Raw genomic sequence first — 19,332 nt, 5'->3', positions numbered from 1 at the left:
TAGCTGGCCTTCAGCCCTCATTTTGGGCAACACACTGTAAGTTATTAAAGGGCTTACAAGTTCAAGGTCTTTAAAGCGTACAAGGCAATAAAGATGCTAGTATTCCATTGCAGCCTGTGTGTTTCACTTTAATTTTGGGGCTAGTTTGGTCTCTTCATCCTCCCATCCCGGTACTCTTTGAATAACTATTCTGATCATTTTGCTTTTTAGTCTCTCTCATAGTTTTACACAAAAGCAGAGTCTTTCCTTCCCTCTGTCTCTTTGTTCTTTCATCAGGCTCCACAGGATCCATTAATGCTTTGCATTTACCTTTCTTCCACCTTTTCACAATGACAGCTATCAGCTCACAAAGCTAATTATCTACAGTCGTAAGATGGAAGCAAGAAAGAAATGAACAGGTGGACTGCCCTTATTGTATTGTGATTTGGAATACAAATCAAGACATTTCAACAAAACAGCAGTAGCAACTGTGTGAAAGATAAATCTTTAAATTGAAATTTAGACAATACCTTTTGGTGGGTGAAGTTTATGACCTGTTTTCTCACACCATCCAGCTGGATGAATGTCTGAAGAATCAGCATTCACCCAGAAGTCGTAACAATCCAAGTATTCATCAAAATGGAGGCGTATCCTGTAGCCTAAAACCTAAAAACAAAAGTTTGCAAAGTGTACAACTTAGTAAAAGTACACTTGAGCATAATCGTCTCTGTACTAAAATATATTCAATGTGCATTCAACTTTTTATTTCTGTTCATGTCAATAATATAAAAATAATGCAGTTTAATAAAGGGAAGAACAAAAAGCAAGACTGCAACAGATCTGAGTACCTCTCTGATGAAAACCCCTGTATAAGTGCTAATAATAATAAAATATTATTATTCATTCAGAGTATGAGTGGCACTTAACATACTGCTAAAAGAAAACAGAAACCTAAGAGGTATGTCTAGACAACCTCTTTTGGAGGATAGGTCATTATAACAAGGAAATAAAGAGGGTCATTATGTAAGAAGTGCAAATATGAAAGGGGAGATCCCAAAGGAACCTATTCTTCAATAAAAAAGTCACCTTAGTGCCTAAGAGGGAAAGAGATGCAGCTCCTCTTCACTGCTGAAGTTTCCTACGTGCTAAATGTCCATACCATCTCCCACACTTTTCTGGGTGTCAAATGCCACTACTATCCTATAAGCAGCTGTAAAAGCAACCAGCTTCCCCAGGATCTCTTCTACAAGGCAGTCTATTTGTCAAAAGACAAACCAAGCATATTGAGAATTTAGGGGTGGCTTAAAATAAATCAGATATAGTATCAAAATAAGCAACAAAAAGGAATTCATGTACTCATTGCACTATTCTTTTTCATATTTAATTTACTCAAACCTGCTATAACTTAAATGTAACTCAATCTGGAAGAATTTTCAGTTTACCAGATTAGACATTGACAGAACCAGGGCACTTTGCCGCAGAATTTAGGTTTAGCTTACTAAAGAGGACTTAAGCCCTTGGTTATACTGATCTTTGAAGCCAGCATGTTCAATAGCAGACATGTCAGAAATAGATATTTTCAGAAGGAAGATGTGATTAAAGGCTGTGGACGGGCTCAGAAATGGAGAAAATAAAAATTTTTAAAAAGAACTAAACTAAAATTATGGAAATGTAATCATAGTGATACAAAATAATGACGGTATACAACAATGAATATCAGGTGTTCCTGTTTCCCCATTCCCTAACTAGACAGACAGACTGACTGACCTAATTCTGTCTCTCTTAATGATGCTATTAAAATCCATGGAACTATTCACAGGATTAGATACTATCTAATGTAAGTAAAGGTGGCAGAATTAAACCTGTAGTGTAAAATTAGTTTGTCGGACTTGAAGCTACAGTTCAATAAAATAGAAAAATGATTAGGTAAAAGGCAAAAGATTTATACAAACCGAAAATGAATGAGCATAGCATCTGCAGTTGGAATAAAAATTCAAGGGTTATCAATTTTCATGCATCTTTATGTTCTTTATATTTTCTCTTTTAAATATACCGCAGATTTTTCCAAAATTACAGAATTATACAGATACTTATGTATCACCATAACACTAAAATATTATGTATTCATATCCATGAACATGTGTAATTGTTCCTTGATATTTGGATATTGTGTTTAATATTTTTGGTACAATTTAATAAAATTGTATTCATTAGGAAAAAATATTCCACATAGTATAGCATTAGGCAATTAAATGCCTAACAATAGTTTACATCTTCCTCTGAAGAATCTGTCACTGACTATTACTGCTAAACACAGCACTAAATAGAGCACTGTTCCAGTATAGTATTTACTGTATTCTTAAAACATTTCTATTCTCAGCCTCACACTTCATTCAGGTACAGTCCTGGTGCTTACCTCAGCCACAGTGAGAATGCAGTACATTGACTGGTGTTCAGGATCCACTCCTTCCAGTTTCATTCCTACTTTGAATCCATTTTTGCCATATGGGAAGGACTGATACTGGAATGAACAAAAACAGTTTCAATATTTCAAAAGAATACTTCCAAAGAAAATTAAAACACTTGTGTAGTGCAAAAACACAATTGTTATTACTTATCCTTATACAGGCATCTGCTCAAAATGAAGTCTCAAGTATATCTGGATAAATTTCAAGCTTTTAAAATCATATAATGGAAAATAGAACTTAGCGAGCTGTGGAAAAACTGGCTGATACTGTCATCGTTAAAAACTTTTAAATGCAGAAAAAATCTGAGAGGAGGAGCTACCAGGAAAGCCACCTCAGAACTGTAGAAAACGCTGCATTCCATCAATTTTTTAAATTACTTTCTAATTAAAAAAATACAGTACTGTAAGGTTAACTATTTATTTTGTAGAGTGACATCGTCTTGGCAATCACCATTCATGGGATGATCAGATAAAATACTCTGAAATGCCTTTTTGTTTCTACATCTCAGGCCCTCAGAGATGAGCCACAAAGCAAATACAGAACAGCCTTCATATATAAAGATAGCCTCCACATGGTAATATTCCCTTTGCTGTGTACAGTAGAGAGAAATATTGGGCTCTGAGTAGCCTCTTTTTCCAGGAGGATTCTGGCAGTCAGTAGAGGACTGAGAACATGAAATCACATGAAGATGAAGCCTAAGCTGCAGCCTTCAATAAAGGGAAGAGGGCAGAAAGGGCGTTTTAGGGAGTGAGGTACCAGCTTCCTGTTATATCATGTTCTCTGTGCTCCAGACAAAGTTAGAAGTCAAAGTCATCAGTCCTTAATACTTTAAATTAAAAAAAAAGCAGAAATATATTAATAAAATAAGGCAAGAGAGTGAAGCCTCCATCACCTTTTGTAAAAGATTAAGATTTTAAGCTACTCAGGCAAGTAAAGTATTTCTTTTGTGTTCAGTGCTGTATGAAACAGTCAGTGGTCAACAAAAAGTTAAAAAGTGGGGAAGGGGTTTAATATTTTTAAAATTAGGATCATGCTGGACAATATTCCTTCCTACAATGGGTTAGGACATAGAAATACCTATGTGGGTTGGAATTTACACCTTGCAGCTCCAATGTAGCTTTGATCAAGCCAGTGTGCTACAAACAGAAGAGCAGCTGCCACAGCATGGTGAGCTAGCTGCCCAAGTACATAGGTAGGATCTCAGATGGGATCATACTCAGGGCATCCAGCCCACCCCGCTGCTCACACAACCATGGCTCCACTTCTATCTTTAATGCGCTAGCTCTATCTAGTGTGGGTACATCTCCTTGAGATGGAAATGACATTTTGTGTGCCAGCACAGACATATGCCATGACTGTAATTAATCACAAAGCAGTAAAGTGTACAATCAAAAACATTTTATTATTGCTTGATAGTTCATCTTAACCACATTGTTTTTTATCTCAAGATGTACCATTAAAGCTTTATTAAAAATGGTCATAGAAACTAATAATCAATGCCCAAATCATTCCTCTAGTTAACATAGGCTTTTTCCAATAAAAGATATAACCTATGATCAGGTTATACACTTTTCTTAAGATTCAGAAAGAAGAATTAAAAAGAAAATATTACATTCTGTATGTACTGACAAATAAAAGCTATGCTTTAATGACAGGGTTGCAGCATGATACACCCATGTGCCCAAAACCTTAAAAGTAGGGAAATAAGAGGAGTAAATATTAGTGCATTCCGTTCCACCTTCATACTGACTACAACACGGTATTCAATAACACTCTTCAGTGCTTCATAAGGATCTCCCTTCCATCTCTAACAGACACCCAAAAGCAATACATACAAAGGACAGCTACTTGTTCCGTTAACTGGCATTCTTTGAGATATGTTGCTCATGTCTATTCCACAGTAGGTGTGCATGCTCGCCACGAGCACCGGTGCAGGAAGTTTTTCCCTGAGCAGTACCCACAGGGGGAGCACTGCTGCAACCCCTGGAGTGGCACCTCTGTAGCGCACTAAAAGGGGAGCCGCGCGCTCCCTCCCCCTCAGTTCCTTCTTGCCAGACCAACTCCGACAGAGGGGAAGAAGGGCGGGATGTGGAATAGACATGAGCAACACATCTCGAAGAACGCCAGTTACGGAACAGGTAACTGTCCTTTCTTCTTCCCGTGCTTGCTCATGTGTATTCCACAGTAGGTGACTGCAAGTTATGTCTGATGGAGGTGAGTAGAAGTTCACAGATTCCCTGACTGAAGCACAGCCCTACCGAAATAGTGCGACGTGAACGTGTGTACTGAGGACCAGTTAGCAGCTCTACAGATGTCCTGGATAGGGACATGGACCACAAAGGCAGCTGACGAGGCCTGAGCCCATGTCAAGTGAGCTCTCACGACAGTTGGTGAGGGAACCCCTAGTAGGTCGTAGCCTGTGTGGATGCACGATGTAATCCACCAGGAGAGCCTCTGGGTGATCGGTTGACCCCCATGCGCTCGGCTGAAGCAACAAAGAGTTGTGAGGACCTGCGGAACGGCTTAGTCCGATCCAGATAGAATGTGAGCGCCCTGCGCAGATCGACCGTATGGAGGCGGCGTTCCTCGCTAGAGGCATAAGGTTTGGGGCAGAGGATAGGCAGGAAGATGTCCTGGCCCATGTGAAAGACGGAGATCACCTTACGGAGGAAAGCAGGATGTGGACGGAGCTGCACTTTGCCCTTGTGAAAGACCATGGGGGTGGCGGAGGTCACAGGTCAGGGTCCTGAGCTCCGAGAGCCGCCGGGCTGACATGATAGCCACGAGCAAGGCTACCTTCCATGGAAGGTGAGACCATAAGCATGTGGCCATGGATTTGAACGGGGCCCCTGTGAGATAGGATAACACCAAGTTTAGGTCCCACTGAGGAACTGGGGTTTTAGCAGAAGGAAAGGACTGGTCAAGGCCCTTGAGGAAACACCCGGTCATGGCGTGGGAGAAAATCGAGCAGCCCTGGATCGGCAGACGGAATGCTGAAATAGCCATCAGGTGCAACCTGAAGGAGGAAGGCGCCAGGCCCTGAGTTCTAAGGTGAAGGAGATACTCAAGGACAAGTGGGAGCAGGGCAGCCATTGGGGAAGTACCCAGCTCGCCTGCCCACCTGGAGAACCGAGATCACTTCGCTAGGTAGGCTTGGCGAATGGATGGCTTCCTACTTTCTAGGAGGACATGCCTGACCCCTTCAGAACACCTTGCCTCCTCTGCATCTAGCCATTGAGCAGCCATGCTGTCAAATGGAGGGCGGCCAGGTTGGGGTGGAGGCGGCAGCCCTGGTTCTGGGAGAGTAGGTCCAGGTGGAGCGGCAATGGCCGCGGGGGTGCCACCAGCAAGCCCAGAAGGGTCCCGTACCAATGCTGCCAGGACCAGTCGGACATGTGCCTTGTCCGTTTTCACTTTCCCAGGACTTTGCCGATGAGGGGAAACGGGGTAAGGGAGTAAAGGAGTTGACCCGACTATGACAGAAGGAAGGCATCTGAGATCGCGTTCCTCTCCACACCCCCCGGAACAGAACCTGGGGCAATGGTGATTCTGTCGGGTCGCAAACAGGTCCACTTGGGGAATGCCCCACACTCGGAAGAGCTGGTGAGTGACCTCCGAGTGGAGCAATCACTTATGTTGGGAGGAGAAAACCCTGCTCAAGCAATCGGCCTGTGTGCTGTTGACGCCTGGCAGGTAGAAAGCCTTTAGGGAGATGTTGTGGGCTATACAGAACTCCCAGAGGATGAGGGCTTCCAGGCAGAGGGCCGAGGACCTCGTCCCACCTTGCCTGTTTATGTAAAACATCGCTGTGGGTTGTCTGTGAGTACTCTGACCACCTAGCCGCGTAGCTGTGAGCCAAATGCCACACAGGCTAAGCGTATTGTCCCCAATTCCCTGACGTTTATGTGAAGAGACAGCTCCACGGCTGACCACATCCACTGGGTCTGTGAGTTCCCTATGTGGGCCCCCCAGCCCAAGTCCAACACGTCGGACACTAGGTCTAGTGACGGGGCCGGGTCCCGGAAGGGAATTCCATGGAGCATATTGGCTGGGCAGGACCATCATTGTAGCGTGGCGACCACCCACGCTGGTACCAATAGGACCTTGTCCAGTTTGTCCCGGGCCTGGGAGAACTCTCAGGCCAGCCAGAGTTGGAGGGGCCTCATCCGAAGTCTGGCATGGCAGACCACGTACATGCATTCCGCCATGTGGCCCAGGAACTGCAGGCATACCCTGGCCGTGGTGATGGGGTACTCCGTGACTGAGGCTATAAGCCCCTTTAGAGTCTGGAACCTGCCCAGAGAAAGTGAGGCTGTGGCCTTGGAGGCATCTAGGAGAGCGCCTATGAATTCTACGCGCTGCACCGGAACCATTGTCAACTTGGTCTCGTCCACTAAGAGGCCTAGGTTGGCACATGTAGCCAAGAGCAGGTCCAAGTGGTTCTGTACCTGGGGCCGCGAGCTGCCCTTGAGCAGCCAGTCGTCGAGGTAGGGAAATATCTGTACCCCTCGGCGTCTGAGGTAGGCCTCTACTACCGCCATACACTTTGTGAACACCCTGGGTGCAGTGGACAGGCCAAATGGGAGGACCGTAAACTGGTAGTGGTCCTGTCCTACTAGGAAATGGATGAAGCATCTGTGCCTCTCGAATATATGGACATGGAAGTATGCATCCTGAAAGTCCAGGGCCACATACCAATCGCCAGGATCCAGAGAGGGTATGATACATGCCAGAGAGACCATGCAGAACCAGCACTTCACCATGAACCGACTGAGGTCTCACAAATCTAGGATGGGCCTGAGCCCCACTTTTACCTTGGGGATCAGGAAGTAACAAGAGTAAAACCTTTTCCCCCATAACTCCCACAGAACCTCTTCCACAGCTCCCAAGCTAAGCAGCCTTCCCACTTCCTGCTGTAGCAGGGGTAGATGCAACAGGTCTTCCCTGCCGTCCGAGGGAGGGTGGTGGGAGGGTGCGGATGAGACAAACTGTAGTGTGTAACCCTGGGAAATGGTGTTGATGACCCATTGATCCGACGTTATTCAGGACCATTCCGCAAGGAACGCACACAAACGGTTGCTGAAGGCAAACTTTATTGGTAGGAGGGTCCTCTGGGGGGCCGCCCGGGTACCCTCCTGCAACCAGTCAAAACCGCCTCTTGCCCTGCTGCGCAAATTGCCCCTGGAGGACCCAGGCTGCAGGGCAGAGCGAGACTGCCTCTGAGGTCGCCTCTTTTGGGTTTTAGACCTCTTGTGGACAGGTTTGTATCTCGGCTGGCGTGCCAGGACAGAGGTTTGTGGCTTAGGTTTTTCTCTGGGCAGAACGTAGAGCCCAAGGGTTTAAAGGGTCTTACATGAGTCCTTCATGCCACAGAGCCTCACATCTGTTCTGCAAACAGGTCCTTGCCATCAAAAGGAAGATCCTGCATCACAGACTGCGCCTCCACGGAGAGCCCTGACAGCAGAAATCATGATGCCCTGCGCACAGACATGGCCGAGGCCATGGATCGAGCCACCGTGTCAGCTGCATCCATCGCTACCGCCTGCAGAGCAGCCCTTGCGGCGGCGGTGCCCACCTCCACCAGTGCCTTAAAATCCTTCCTTTCGCACTCGGGAAGGAAGAGCTCAAATTTTGGTAGCAACCCCTACAAGTTAAACTCATAGTGACTAAGGAGGGCCTGGTGATTGGCCACCCGGAGCGGGAAGTTGGCTGACGAATAAAGCTTCCTGACAAATGAGTTGTCTTTTAGAGTCTTTATTTTTTAGGTGTGGGTTCTGGTTGACCCTGTCTTTCTCTATGATTGATGGACTCCACTACTAGAGAGTTGGGGGCCGGGTGGGTAGAGAGGTGTTCATGACCTTGTGTGGGCACGAAATATTTGCGCTTTATCTTTCGGCACAAAGGAGGCCGGCGTTTGTCAGAGGACATTGGAGATGTTAGCCACCCCTTCGTGCAGTGGGAGGGCCACTCTGCCAGTACCGCGGATGAGAGCACATTGAACAGCAAGTCCAAGGGTCCTTCCATCTCCTCAGCTTGGAGTTGGAGACTGGACGCTACTCACTTCAGTAGCTCCTGATGAGCCCTTACGTCCTCTTCTGGTGTGGAGGGAGGTGGGGCTGCAACCTTGTCCTGTGGCACGGCAGAGGAGGCTGGTACAGAGCCCTGCACATCGGCTGGCATCATGGGATCTACCCTTTGGTTGGACTCTTCGTGTGGTGCCGAGGAACCATGACCCGCCGATCTATAGCTCGGATGTCTGGATAGTGAGGCTGAGGGAGCCTCCGATGCCACTGCTATCAACCGAGGGCCTGGCTGGCCATGCACAGGGGGCCAGGGGGCCACTGGCACCCCTGGCCTTGCCATGGAGGCCCTTGTCATTGACTCTGCTGTAGCACCGGTTGCACCAGCTGGTTGGGTTGGCCAGGCTGGGTTGTAGGGGGCTCTGTGTGAGTCGAGGTCGCAGTTATCAGCGACCTATCAGTACCATGGGAGCAGTATAAGTGGTGGGACAGGGACTCCAACATCGCGAATGGTACTGCCTCGAGCTGCTGCTCCTCGAGACACTGCGACGCCTGGATCTGCGGTGATGCAGAGCTGACGATACCCACCGGGAGTCATGGGCACTGTGCCTTGAAGCGAGAGAGGTGGAGCATGACGGGCGACGGTTCCCTTGTTGGGAGCAGATTCGGTAGCTCCACCAAGAATGGGAGCGTCTACAGCATCTGTGCCTGCCCCTTCGATACTCTCTACTCGGCGTGAAGCGGTTACCTGGAGCTCCACTCCGATAGCACCCAACCAGACAACCCGGTGGGTGATGAAAGTGGAGGCCGGAAACGGAAAGCGAGCGGACCCGAGAGCAGTTCCCTGACCGGGATCTGTGTCGTGCCGGCATCGACTGTCGAGAGCCCAGCAGTGGCTTGCCTCTAGAGCGGGGTCCTGGGGCCGGCGGTACCCCGGGCACCTGCAGAGTCATAATGTCCTTGGCCGCCTGCAGGGCCTCCGGTGTCGAAGGCATCCGGACATCCGGAGAGGCTTGAGTCTAAGCAACCGGGCTGCTCCACTTGATCAAAGTCAGAGCTCTAGAGCCCGAGGGGGAACTGGAGCTGCCTGACATGGGTCTAGCCTCGCCCTGTTTTCTCTCAATGCTTCTGAGAAGACAAAGCATTTCTCTGTTTCTTTGACAAGGAGCAGTGCCAGCAACCAGAAGGTGATGGGAGATCGCCGCGCACCGAAGACGAAGTGCCAGGTGCCGATCCTGTTCAGCGTACCAGGGTCAGAGCCAATGCCAACTCCATGAGAAGGGCCCAAAGTCTAAAGTCTCTCTCTTGTTTCATCCTGGGTTTAAAGGATCTGCAGATCTTACAGTGGTCGCTGATGTGAGATTCGCCCAGGCAGCAGAGACAGTCAGTGTGCAGGTCACTTCTGGGCATCGAACACCTGCAAGACTCGCACAATTTAAACCTGGGGCATGCCCTAGCCCGAACACTGAACTAACTAACTAAACTGGAACTTTTATTGAACTAAAACACAGGTACCACTAACGAAACGAGTTCTGGGACAAGCTGCAGCAAAGCTGGAGCAGGTAGTTCCGATGCACCGTCACTGGCAGCAAGAAGGAACTGAGGGTGGAAGGAGCGTGTGGCTCCCCTTATAGCGTGCTATAGGGGCGCCACTCCAGGGGTCACAGCAGTGCTCTCCCTATGAGTCCTGCTAAGGGAAAAGCTTCCGGCACCGGTGCACATGGCGAGCACGCACACTTACTGTGGAATACACATGAGCAAGAACTTGAAGAACGTAAGTTTGATGAAGCTGGGGAAACAAAACCTCACATGCTTTTATATTAGTTATATCAGCTCGACATCTGACTGTCATACATTTCATGCATTTGGGAAGTTATTTTGCCTTAATAACCACCGAGGTCACTGTTCAGGTTTTGCATTAAAGTGCACATTTCATGTAGATGGGGTATATATTGCTTTTTGGTACCTCTTGGAAGTAAAAGTGGCATTTTTTTTAATCATCAGATTTAAATTTGGTAAGTTTAATCTTAGCGCACATATTTGTCGCTATGATTGAAGAGTTACAAAATACTAAATAAGCAAACAATCCTGATGTATAACATATTCTAGAAATCAGCATATAAGGGGGTAACAACATGTTCAAAGGACAGGCACCAAAGTGTAAGTCCATATCAGGGCTGGGAGCCTCCCAACCTGAGCAGAGAGATACAGACTAGCAGGACTCGGGCTAGTTCACTAAAAATATCAACGAGGACATGCCAGCTCAGGCAGACGTTCAGGCTCTGAAACCCACCTTCCCACCAGGCTTCAGAGTCCAACCTCCAGCCTGATAGACTCACACTAGTAGGGGTGTCTACTCAGGCTGGGAGGATTGCTCCTAGCTGCAGGCAGACATTGCAAGAAATCTAAGGCATTCTGGGTAAGAGGGAAGACAGGTGAGAGAGACTCCCTTCCCCAAATAATTCATCAAACACCGATTTTTCCATAGTTATTATAAACTTTCCAAAACTTCAAATTGTATAGGCCAATACATCAAAAATTCTGTAGCTGGCCAAGAATTATAATCCATTTTTTGTGTTACTAAAACTCCAAATCACAAGATATTCATCACTCTTTCCACTATTAAATTGAAGCTCTCACAACCTTAACTACGGGTCAGCTCCTGTTGCACCACAGTAACAGCTAAATGTTTAAAATGTTGTGCATGATTGTAATTATATCATAGATCACCTAATATTTACATTACCTTTGTAACAAACATTTCAAGACCTTTTTTGGCACAAGGAGGCCAGCATAGGGAATGAAAAGAATATGGAAGTTCATGCAGTAGAGACACTGTTTTGCCAATCCCATGCGATGTGAGAAGGAATAAAAAGAGAAAAAAATGAAGTGGGGTCATAATACAGGAGAGTTAGAAGTATAAAATAAGAGTCAAATATTTCATTTTACCAGAGCAACCGCAACTTGTTCAAGTTAGAGCTTAGAAAAAGTATCTACAGAAAAGTTGATAAAAGTACTGAGAACAGTAGGATATTCTGCCTTTCCCTAATCAAATGAAGGAAGAAAATATTGCAGGGATAACCCTTCACACACGCTTCCTATCCCACATAGCTTACAGTTTAAGTATAGGAAAAGTGGCAAGAGGTAGATGAAAAAACAAACAGACAGGGTAGTACAAGGCAACAGTCAGAGAATTATGATTAGAATAAACAGCAGCCGCAATCACAGTACAGTAACTCATTTAATGTTGTAGTTATGTTCCTGAAAAATGTGACTTTAAGTGAAACGATGTTAAGTGAATCCAATTTCCCCATAAGAATTAATGTAAATGGGGGGGTTAGGTTACAGGGCAGCTTCTCCTACTCTGCAAGTACCAGGAGCGGGGGGCTCAACCCTCAAACCACCCACTTCACCCCCTCCCCCAAGCCTCCACTCTTGACCTGCCTCTTCTCTCTTCCCCCCGCTCCCCTTTTACTTCACACTCTGCGTCTTGGCTCCCCCCCCCCCCTTCTAAACACCACAAGCCAGCTGATTGCCAAGTTCAGGAAGCAGGGGAGGGAGGGGGGAGGTACGTCGAGTCCTCACTCCTCCCCCTACTTCCTGCCCAGGGCAAACAGCTGGCTTGCGACATTTAGGAGGCAGCTGGGAGGGGGGAGGAGCGAGGACTCGGCATGCCAGCTCTCCCTCCCTCCCCCGCTGCCTGGGGCAATCAGCTGGCTTGTGGCGTTCGGGAGGCAGGGAAGGGAGGGGGGGCGGCCATGCTGATTCCTCGCTCCTCCCCCCTCCCTCCAAAACACCACATGCCAGCTGATTGCCGTGGGCAGGAGGTGAGGGGAGGAGGGGGAAGGCGCTGATCCATGGGGTCTGCCGGTGGGCAGGAGATGCTGGGGGGCTGCCAGCTGTGGAGAAAGCAAGCAGCCAAACAATGTAAGAGTGGAGCACTGCATAACTTTAAATGAGTATGTTCCCTAATTGATCAGCAACGTAACAACGAAACAACGTTAAGCGAGATGACTTTAAGTGAGGGGTTACTGTACACCAGCTGCCTAGATATTTTCAAGTGTTTTGCAAGCACCACGACCAGAGGTGAGTTTTAAGTAGGAATCTGAAGGAGGACAATGTACTGGCTTTGCGGATTTTTTTATTGGGAACTCCCTTCCATGCAAAAACGGATGCCATAGGAGAAAGCACTAAGTTGTTTGATGGGAAACTGGACAGATGGGTGACAAAGGTCAGCATAGTTTGCAACGGAGAAGCAGAAGTTGATATTTTGGCACCCATCAAGATGATAAGTAGGGTAGGATTAAAAGCTATGTTATGTTTGATACAGTGAAAAAGGGGCAGTCACTGGGGATTGCAAAGTCAGAGCAACAAGCCAGGAAGATGATCTTTGTAACAGACTTGTGAAGGGATGTAAGGAGAACAAGGCAGCATCTAGAAAGCCCAAAATTAAGAGACTGCAAAAGGCAAGACATGAGAAAATGAGGACTTGGATCAGAGCTTTAGCTGTGTGAACAGAGAGGAAAGCCCATATCTTGGAAATGTGCAGGAACAAGCAGAGAGATCTGAAAAGGCCTGAACCTCATATTCAGTGTAGATTTCATAGGATAATACCACAGTCAGATTTGTGAGTTATTAATTCACTGAGAAAAGCTGGGCAAAAGGTGACCTATCATCCACACACACCTCATGATTATTTATGGAAATCTGTTACTTTAATCACTGTCAGACTTCCTTCAGAGCAAACTGAGAACTTACAAAAGTCTTTTTATATTCCGGTTACTCTACCTTACAAACGTATTTCCTTACAAATGTCATGCTAATGGATGATTAACTTGGGTTTCAGAAGAAAACATACCTCTTTAAAAAGCTTAGTAGGTGCTGCTATAGCCTTTTCTTCCTCTAAATATGAAGCCCAGCACCATAGTTTCTTTCCTTTAGAATATAAAGCTGTGAAGGAACATACAGTGTTAAAATAAGTATTTTGGCAAAATGACTGAATTGCTGACCTCTTAAACAAAGCAAAAACAAACAAAAAAAAAGAGGTGTGTTTCAAATTTCTAACATACATGTATTTAATTTCTCAGAACTTACTACAGAAAATCTATTAAAAAACTATTACTCTACTAACAGCCTTATTAATTACTAACTACTGTCCCTACTACGTCGTGCATCCCACGAAAGCTCATGCTTCAAAACGTCTGTTGGTCTATTAGGTGCCACAGGACTCTTTGCTGCTTTTACTAACTACTAGTTACAGACAAGACTAACTACTATTTACACTGACAAGAATACAACAGTGAAGCAACACAGAAGTCGTTGCAAGCTCTGATTCACAGCCACGTGTGGTTAAAAAGGAACTGGGCAATGGGCTGGAGTGGACCTACCCTTTATATCCTCAGTTGCAGGCATGAGGATGCTCAGAGTGCAAGTGCTGCCAAGTAGGTACCAATGACCAAAAGTCTCTGGGTTGAGGGTACTAGGAGCTGGTGCACGAACAGTGGACAAGATATGTGGGCAATCACTCTAAGGGGAAGCAATAAACTAACAGCATAGCAAAACCCAGGAACTTTGAGACAGATGCCTCACAAGCTGTGTCATATAATTGGCACCTCACTTCTGACCTTTGCCTTCTTCACCCCAGCAGCATATATAGCTCGTCATTTTAGACTGTAAGCTCACTGGGGCAGGGACAGTTTGCGCAGTGCATAGCTCAATGCTGCCCTGATCCTGACTAGGCACTACCACAACAGAAATAAGTAGCATCATCAATTATAGTCTAATTATTTTAACATTTATATAATTTAGATCTGCATCGTCTACGTCTGTTCTGGGTTCCTCCTGAAGAAAACAAGTAATACCCCCAGTTATGTGTAAGTGTTGGGAGTACAGAAACTGTTTGGGACTAATATAAACTCACTTTGTTCATTTGCTCATTTTGTGATTTAAGCCATATTTGAACTTGGATCTCTAAATGTGTTGTCTAACAAATCACATGGATTAAAATTCTTGCTTCTGAATCTAAAATCATAACCTTTATTAAAAGTCCTTTTGCTGAAACCACACTTCCATTAAATAAACTACAGAAATGTGCACAGACCATTCTGCCAGTGAACAGTAGCATTTCCATCAGCAAACTAGTGTTCCTTTATCATACCAATCACAGTCTCAGCTTTGGAACAAACGTCTGCATAAACACCACTTAAACTTCATCAGTAAATTACAGTTGTTTCAAGGATGACTCTTCTGCACTCCAGGTGCTTTTGTTGGTTTGCATGGCTCAGCTCCCTGGTGGGTAGCTGAGCTACTTTAGGCTTTCTCTTTGTTCATGACCAGGCAGCTGCTGCTAATGGAGGCTCATTCAGTAGGGGCTCACAATCTATCACAAGAACTACCCTGAAGGGCCTTTTGCAGGTTTCTGGTGATGCATCACTGATATACAATAACTGCTGATTCTCCTAAAAATATCTACCATATTAATGGACTGAAATGACTGCACTAATTTAAAAACATTTTTTTGTGCTGCTTTGAGTGGAATACAATCCTTTAGATTGATTGTAGCAATTATACATAAACATTTCCATACATGCATCTAAATTTCATGCACATACTTAGGCTTGGAAGGATTAGATTTTTATCAGTTAATGTCAGTAGACATCAATTTATCTGTATACTCACACAACAAAAAAAGATATTTCAACTGAAAATCAAAATTTGTAGATAGGCAAAATAAGAAAAATGCTGTCGGAGAACTTATTAGTTTGATTTAAGGACATTTACTTTGCATATTTTGACATATGATGTTGACAATTTGTGTTTTAATGGTTATACTTTTATAACTTTTTGAATCTCACTGTCTATTGTCATTAAATAATTGTCTGACTATATTATCCGATCCCTCCATAATTTTTCACAACTGTGAAAATTTAACTAAATAGAAAAAAATGCTTAAAAATAATTATCCATCAAAATTATAAAAAATAAAAATCAAATTCTGCCAAGGCTACACATATTGTAGTTATGCAATTACTCCCAGAAGACGCAAAAGTAAACCATTACTTCTGCTAAATGAACATCCTGGAACGACTGTAAAAGTGAAAAGAGCAATCCTATTTATCCAGCAAATCAACTGGTCTGCTTCTCATTTACACTAAGGCCCCTTTACACCACTTGGGAAGCACGAAGGAGCCTTAAAATGCATTACATTGATGTCTACTACAAGAACCTTCACATTGCCGAAGTCATGTAAAGAGGTCTTAGGTTATGTCTACATGGCAACGTAAGCCCGCATCTGAGCTCAGGCTCAAGTCTAGCTTCCCTTGCATCTATGCTGCAATTGTACTAGCCCAGGGCTTGGACCCAGGGTCCCAAGACTCTGAAGTGCTGGCGGGTCTGAGCTCGAGTTAAACCAGGACCCTATTGCTTTGCAGCGTAGACAGAGCTCTGCTTGACTCGGGTCCTGGGACTCAAACAGAAATATCTCACAATTCCATGGGACAACTTCCTTAATCCTCTCTATCCCAACAATCTGCAATCCACTCAGCTCAGGTCAACGTTAACCCGTTCTCTTCTGATCACTGATTTGCAAGGACACTATAAGAAAGGCCCCTGGGTTTGCAATGGAGAGCGAACTGATCAAGATTTTTTCAAAGCAAGCTGCTTCCTAATAATGTCGAGGGCAGGCAGTGAAGTTTTCCCACAGTGCACCACAGTCCTAGGGCTAGAACGGCCTCTCTCACAGGGGAGCAGGTGCTAGGAACTCTGTGACATGGTTACTTTGAATCAAGTTTGTGCACTGTAGTGTGGATGTCAGTGCCCTAGGTTTAAGCACGGGTTAGAAACACAGGGCTAAAATACAACACAGACGTTCAAGCCCAGGGTGCCCTAACACGGGTCAGCGGACTCAAGTCCCACTAAACCTGGGCTTACATTGCAGTGTAGACATACCCTTAGTGTAAAAGAGAATCAGACTCTGAGTGTTAGTTACTTTCCTCAAGGTTACCTTAATCCACTAAAAATATCATAACTGTTATAAAGAATTTAAATGGTAGAATTAGAGACTATAAATCCAGTGCTATAAAAATCAGTTCTCAATAGACAACACATAATCTCCCTTGTGCCTACATAAACAAATGACGCTTCTGAACCTCCTCCCCGCCCAACACACACATATTTCAACTTACGTTGCTTTAAAATGGCCAGATCACCTTTTCTTTTTCTTCTGGCTCTCTGAGAGACGCTCAGTATCCCTCCCTTCGGTGCTTCTTCCTCCTAGATTACAAAATTTAGGAATTTAATAATTTATTAGTTTTGTAGCCAATTCAAGCTAAAGAAAATAGCCATGGTTTTTACGTTTTTTTTAAAACATTATTGTTGTTGCTCTATAATATCAAACTTTAAGCTGTAAATTTCTAATGGTAAATTAAAAAAAATAAAATAAAGGAATAGTCCCAGCAAACACTCTAGGAGCAATGGACAATTCAAAGGAAGCTTCAAACTCTGGAACTCAAACCCTTTAAAACCAACAGGAGTACTTGTGGCACCTTAGAGACTAACAAATTTATTTCAGCATAAGCTTTCGTGGGCTATAGCTCACTTCTTCGGATACATAGCTCATCTCAACTGATTGGCCTCTTATAGGTCAATATGGCTACTTCCACCTTTCATGTTCTCTGTATGTATAAATATCTTCCGTCTGTGTGTTCCATTCTATGCATCCGAAGAAGTGAGCTCTAGCCCACAAAAGTTTATGCTGAAATAAATTTGTTAGTCTCTAAGGTGCCACAAGTACTCCTGTTCTTTTTGTGGATACAGACTAACACGGCTGCTACTCTGAAACCTGTCCTTAAAACCAGTTATCACTGTCTGAGCTGTGGAGATTCCAGATCACAGACTCTTCAGAGGTTGATTGAGCTGGAGCCAACAGGCATTTTCCACTGTTCTCACCTCTTCAAAAATAAAATAAAATAAAATAAAATAAAATAAAATAAAAAAAAATAAAAGTTCTTCCTCTAACAATATTAGCTTTGTCCATCTGTCCACCTACTTTTTCCCTTCCTAGTTCCTTATGAAATGTAAACTGACACAGCTCTTTTTTACACATTATTTGTGCATCAATAGTTTTGCTAACACCCCACATAGTTCATGGATTCATTTGAGAGATTGCTGCAGTAGGAAGGCAATGAAGCTGCCTCTTAAGTTTTGCCCATAAGAATGTCATAGGGACAATTCCATATTTCATTCCCATAATCCAAGCAATTTCTGCCTCTGACTATTCCATAACTCCAAGTCTCTCCCTCTTCTATAGCAAGGTATAAAGATTTTCTTGATTGTCATTAGCAGAATGGGTTGTAAGTAAGAAGAACTTTAACTCTAAAAGGGAAACAAAATTTACCTCCAAATCATAACATATATTAACATAAATAAGACAGCATCAAATAGTAGACCATATGATATACTATGCTTATGACAGCTGTTCTACTACTTTATATTACATTTTATATAATTTTCATTTTTACTACGACCATAAATGCTCCAAACGTTTCATAATGCACAAGGTTAGATCAATGACAGTTCCTGGCATGTACATCCAATGAACTTAAGAAAATACACATGTAAAGAGGTAGCTAGCTGGAGGTTTATAATCAGCTACAGGACATGTGGTACTCTAGGCAAAGGCAAAAATCACCCCCCCACACACACCCCTTTTACATTCTACTTCTTCAGTATCAGACATAAATAATTGTGTTGGTATCATAAAAAGATATGTCAAGCATAGAAGAAATGTTTCTCCTAAATGTCAGCAAATAATTATAAAGTAACAACTGTCACTATAAACCAGAGCCTGACAAATTTCTATTACAGAGCAAGCAGGCATAACCCTAGCAAAGACCCATGTGCTCTCCTGAAGGCCAGAAAACTTTGGGAGTTATTTTACTCATGCCTGGAAACATCAGCAACAGAGCCTAGTAAGAACTGCACCACAACAATGCAGGTCGAGTATCTAAAAACCAAAGGCAGTATTAAAGCATAGCTAAAATAGGTCAAAGAATGAGACTACCAAGAAGATGGTGACATGATGCGAATTAAAAAAGTGACACGGCAATCAAAGAAATGTGAAAAACTGCTATGCCTTTAAACAAAACTCTGTTTATTTTGAAGAGATCAAAATAGAGAGACTAGGTCAGCGAACTCTGTAAATTAACATACTGGTTATTTCTTTATCTACACTAAATACAATTTCACAAACTGTGGCTTTCTGCAGAACTTTTTTAAAATTATTGGACCATTTCCTGGACACAATGAACCAAATTCACCCCTGATATATTACATCATGGATGATTTTGGCTAAATTTCTAATCTTTTTCACCCAGGAGTTGCTACTAGACTTTAATATCTGCATAATTTTCTATGGAGGTGCAGTTCATTGCTAGCCATAAGCCAGTACTCTAAGAAACAACCAAAAACCTGTCTGAGATTCACCTTCGCCATCTCATATAATGACGAAAATAAAAACTAGCCACAATTGGGTCAAAGAAAATCCTGTTAAATGAAAAGACAAACATCAGAGCAATATTCTTGCATAGTTTTTGCATTTAATTAAAAAAAAAAATCAAGAAAATCAGTTATGTTTCTCATAATTGTAATATAATTCTCTTGCAAACAAGCTATTAACTTCCATGCATCAGTTTATGTGCAATGCAAGTAATGATTGTTGCAGAAACTGTATATTCTAATTTCCTTATTTTTCTATGCTTAATGTTCCAACAACAACACTGTCTTAAGCACCTTCCATTCATTTAATTTCCTTGTTTTGTTTCTTTCTAAAAAAGGGGGAAAGAGGGACAACAGAAAAGTGATAGCTC

The 19,332-nt window shown here is 43.9% G+C and overlaps 1 protein-coding gene across 6 annotated transcripts in view; it reads right to left on the bottom strand.

Moving 5' to 3' along the window:
* The window catches only part of L3MBTL3 (L3MBTL histone methyl-lysine binding protein 3), a 157,113-nt gene that overhangs the window by 93,627 nt on the left and 44,154 nt on the right, over window positions 1–19,332 (bottom strand). For all 6 annotated transcript variants that reach the window (XR_003999591.1, XM_030556290.1, XM_030556291.1 and 3 more), the window contains 4 exons: window positions 16,651–16,738; window positions 13,326–13,417; window positions 2,396–2,500; window positions 510–645 (listed from right to left, as the gene is read on the bottom strand). Coding sequence is in view for 5 of the 6 variants with exons in the window: in XM_030556290.1 (XP_030412150.1) it covers window positions 510–645; window positions 2,396–2,500; window positions 13,326–13,417; window positions 16,651–16,738 (421 nt within the window). In the remaining variant the exon portion in view is untranslated. The remainder of the gene's footprint in view (window positions 1–509; window positions 646–2,395; window positions 2,501–13,325; window positions 13,418–16,650; window positions 16,739–19,332) is intronic.

Source organism: Gopherus evgoodei, chromosome 3 (assembly GCF_007399415.2).
Source record: "Gopherus evgoodei ecotype Sinaloan lineage chromosome 3, rGopEvg1_v1.p, whole genome shotgun sequence".
Taxonomy (NCBI): domain Eukaryota; kingdom Metazoa; phylum Chordata; order Testudines; family Testudinidae; genus Gopherus; species Gopherus evgoodei.
This window is presented reverse-complemented; position numbering and strand designations above follow the sequence as displayed.